We start from the raw sequence: 4,520 nt of genomic DNA, 5'->3' as shown, positions 1-4,520 counted from the left end.
TTTATATTCCATCCCTCAAATATTTCATTTTCCTTCTTTTGCTCTTCCAACACAGCTTTACCTTAAATTCTAAACCACCTGGAATGGGGTTACGCTAAATGTCTTTTTTTTTTAATGCATTCAAGATCATATGAGATATTTAGTACTATTCTCAGGCACTAAATCTCATTCATTTAGTGTTAACTCTACTGCTTCTCAATCTCTTACTCTCTCCCTAATCTTTCCCTTCCAATACTCATTTTGCCTCCACCTTTAGCCCTCCCAAAGTCACCACTCCACGTTTTCCTCAGGCTCTTTAAAACCAGTCTCCATCCCCACAGCAGGTTTTCCCAAGAATCTCCACCTCCCTCAACTCGTCACTCATTACCCTCCGTGACATCCAGGGGTTTTGCTCTGATCCTTCATTCTCCCCAACCTCGGATCCCACGCCTACCCCCAGCACCGCCCTACAAAATTTAGGGAACGCCCCCTCACACTCTCCCTGGATCCCTCGAACGTGTCTCTTCCCCTTAAAATCACCGCCCCCCGCACCCACCCTCCCCACTCCCAGAGCCTGCCAGGTCTCCTTGCACCTTCTGAGCCTCTTCTCTTCTCCCTTCAGAGTTTTCAGACATCCTAACCTCTTGGAGTCCTCATGGCCCTCGCCCAACCGCGGGGCATCGCGCGCGCTCCCCCCCGCCCATAGAGCTCCTCCGGGCGCGGCCCTCCGACCTGCCTCCGCGCCTCCCGCAGCCCCTGCAGTCTCTGGCCCAGCTCCCGCCGGTAGCTCTGCGCTGCCTCCACGTTCTCCCGGGCCTCCTGCAGCAGCAGCTCGGGCTCCAGCTCCATCGCCCCCTCGCCCGGCCGCGCAGCCAGCAGCTGCAAGCGCAGTTCCCAACTGCCCGAGGCGCCGCGGAGCGGCCCCGCGAGGCCAAGAGCAAGCGGAAGCACCGCCCCTCCCCGCCCCACGTTGGCCTTGATTGACAGCCAAGCGCCGCGCTTCGCGCCACGGGCGTCTGGGTCCCGGTGCCGCCCACTCCGCAGGCTCACCGGGTCTTCTCCCTACTCCATGCGCACCTCCTGGCTCCAAGCGCTTCTCAGGTCAACGCGTAGAGGACAGGAAAAATGCATAACTACACCTTACGAAGTGTTTCCCCACATCTTATCTCATTCTGGCCTCCTGTATCTCCCTTTCTCAGAGGAAGAAACCGTGGGGATTTCAACCCAGATGGCTCTTAAATCGTCATTGTCCTACCTCCCTAGTAAAAGAACATCCCAGCAGTGGCAGATATTTTAAGAGGTTACTATGAACCGGGCACCAGCGTTGACCAGAGGTAGGTATAGCAATCATTACAGAAGTCTAGAAAAAGTTAACAAACTTTTTCTATGAGGGCCAAGGAGTAAAAATTTGGAGCTTGAAGGTCTATAAGGTCTTTGTTGCAACATAGTAAACGGGCAGGACGGTGTGCAAATAAAACTTTATGGACACTGAAATTCGAATTTCACCTCATTTTCATGTCACAAAATATTCCTTGCAATTTTTTTCAACTATTTTTTTAAAAGTGTAAAACATTCTTTGTTCAGAGGCTATAAAAATCAGGAGGTGTGTCAGATTTGGCCCTGGGCCATAGTTTGCTGACCTCTGGCCAAGGATGTTAGAACTGAAAGTTGCCTCAGCCAGGAAACAGAATGTGATTTGCTCAGTGTTACACAATGAATCTATGCTAGGGGCTAGATCCCAGTTTTCCTGGGCCAGACTGCAGCTCTTTCTACCACATTGTTTTGTGCTAAGTAAATGACACTTGGAACTAGAGAAATTTTGAAAAGGGAAGCCCTTCTGGAGAAAATGGAAAATTAGCTTTATCCTGAAGATAAGGTAGCCACACACAGTAAATACTGTATTAGCCAATGAATCCCCTTTATTGTTTAAGGCAGCCTGAATTGAGTTTTCTGTAACTTGCAACTGAAGGTATTCTAAAGGATACAAGATAAATGAAGGCAGACAGGAAAACTAGGGAGACTCAGGTGTAATTGACTTATGTAAAAGTCATAAATATATACTAAAGATATTTAGGAACATTCTGAATAAATTAAAAGGCCACTGAGGTAGAATCAGGAAAGACTGACAAAAGTAAAATATATTAATATTTATTTACTCTCAGCCTTGGCCTTTATACTCCTAACCTACCAATGAAGAGGGGGATTTGCTTTTACCTCCTCACCTGCAGGTTGTCTTCCACCTGGCTCCCAAGATTCAGTAATACAGAATCAAGAGAAATGACTGAAGAGTCGGGTGGGAAAGGGGAAGCTGAGGCTGAGTATCAAGAGTTTTGCATTGGGTTAGAGATTGAGGGAGAAACTCCAGAGTACTAATGGGGAATAAGGAAATGAGTGGAAAAGAGGATATTAAAAAGACTTATGAATTAGAGACTGTCAGTAGATTTCACAATACAATACAGTATAATATGTGATTCTGGGCTGGATCCATTTGCTACTAAGGGCATCATTGCAACAATTTAATAAACTTGAAGGTTCTGAGGATTCAATGGTAATAAAGTATCAATGTTAAATCCTATTTTTGATGGTTACATTGTGAGTTCATAGAATGTACTTGTAGGATGTTAGCCATTTACTCTCAAAAGGTTTATTCAGGAAAAAAGTTTTTGCACTGTATTTGCAACTTTTCTGTTAAGTTTGAGATTTCTATAAATTTGAGTTTTCAAAATTAAAAAAATATATAGCATTAATAAAAATATTTAAGAGACATGTCAAGATTAGAATCATCTCTTAATTATTGTTGATTGCAGGAATATTTCTTTGTATGAGTTGCTATTTAAAAACTAAGTCCTAAGACTTACTTGTAGCCAGTTGATTCTAAAAAATGTGTTAGTAGTATTAAGTATGCAAAAAGAATAGTCAGTAAAAAATTGTCAGTTGGCAGCTTTTTGAGAAAAAATTGGAGAGGAAAGAGGATGTCTTTGCTGATTAGATGAACAAATATTCTGAATCCATGTTTACCAAACAATTATCTGCTTACAACTTGATATTCCAGATGTTGCAATTTTCTGACAATTACATTCTTATTGTAAATAAATAAATTAGCAAGTTCCTTTGTTTCTTATCTTATTAGCATAAGAAATCTGTGCCCCTGAGAATACACTTGAGAAGTTAATTCTGGATACACTTGAAAAGTCAATTCTAGACCAATGTGATGCCACAAAGATTAAAAAATAAAACAAACAAAAAATCTAACTTTGTAAAGCCCTGTCTGATGGCCTGCTGGTTTCTATCATTGCCACCTCCAAATCAGTCTTCCTGTGTTCAGTCTTCCTCTGTGTTATCAGAGTATTTACTCTTTAGGAACTTGTACTATAAAGTTAAAAACAATGTTTCCAAAAATTTCAAGCCTGAGTGGTTTCATAAGATTTCTTTCAGTTTCTTCTGTATTATTACTTTTTCCTATAGTATGGATATATTAGATACATGTTCCTTGTCTCCTACCAGTTAGATGATGAAGGAAGTAAAGCTGAATGAGACTAAGATTAGTGTCTTAGGTTTATGGAAGTTTTCTTTTTAATTTTTAAAAAATTTCATGTAGTAAAGCCCTCCGGGTGGCGGGGGGGGGGGATCGATTCTGTTCAATTAGCTTTAGAGAACACACAGAATGTACTATGTTCAAGAACATTTAATAAATCTTTTTATTTTTTTTTACTGACTCAATCTGTGCCTAAACCTTCCTATTCCCCTGAACCTATCTTTTCTCCTTTCTCACTGTCAAACCTCTGTAAAGGCCAACGCCCTAATTTAAGCTTCATCATATTATACCTGGACTAATGCCAAATGGTTTTTCCTTATTTACCCCCTCTACTTATCCTACATATATTCACTTTGCTGAACAAATATTTGAGAATGTACTGTATGCCAACCCCTACTTTATCTTAAGACAGATCCAAGTCCTGCCTCTCATTTATCTTCCTAAAACATGTTTTGCAAATGTCACTGTACTTGCAAAACCTTTAATGTATACTTATTAAAGTCAAAGCTTCTTAACCTGAACCAAAACTTCATCTCCAAATATGTTATTCAGTCTTACCTGTTGAGTCAAAGTAGTCTGTTTCTTCTTTCTTAAACAGTGCACTTATATTCTTATCTCCAAGTGCTTACACCCTTCCCCACTTAGTTTTATCCTACCTAAGGTACCTTTCCTCACGGCTTTTTGTTTAGTTAATAATACCTTGATTCATTCAATAGATATTTGTTTAGTATAGGAGTCCCCTCTTATCTGTGGGAATATGTCCCAAGACTGCCCGTAGATGCCTGAAAACATGGGTAGGACTGAACCCTATACATATGCTATGTTTTTTTCCTATTCGTAAATACTTTTTCACTTCTCTTTTGTATGTCCAAATTGCCAGCATCACTACTCTTATGTTTTGGGGCCATTATTAAGTAAAATAAGTGTTACTTGAACACAAGTACTGAGACAGGCAGTCTGATAACTTAGATGGCTACTAAGTGACTAATAGGTAGGTAGAGTATAG

At 41.1% G+C, this 4,520-nt stretch overlaps 1 protein-coding gene across 1 annotated transcript in view; it reads right to left on the bottom strand.

The window, feature by feature from the left end:
- CRLF3 (cytokine receptor like factor 3) overlaps positions 1 to 929 on the bottom strand; it is a 30,558-nt gene extending 29,629 nt beyond the window's left edge. The window contains exon 1 of the mRNA XM_006924979.2: positions 712 to 929. Coding sequence (XP_006925041.1) covers positions 712 to 828 — 117 coding nt within the window. The 5' untranslated portion in view covers positions 829 to 929. The remainder of the gene's footprint in view (positions 1 to 711) is intronic.
- Positions 930 to 4,520: the final 3,591 nt, after the last annotated feature.

Source organism: Pteropus alecto, unplaced genomic scaffold (genome assembly GCF_000325575.1).
Source record: "Pteropus alecto unplaced genomic scaffold, ASM32557v1 scaffold98, whole genome shotgun sequence".
Classification (NCBI taxonomy): domain Eukaryota; kingdom Metazoa; phylum Chordata; class Mammalia; order Chiroptera; family Pteropodidae; genus Pteropus; species Pteropus alecto.
This window is presented reverse-complemented; position numbering and strand designations above follow the sequence as displayed.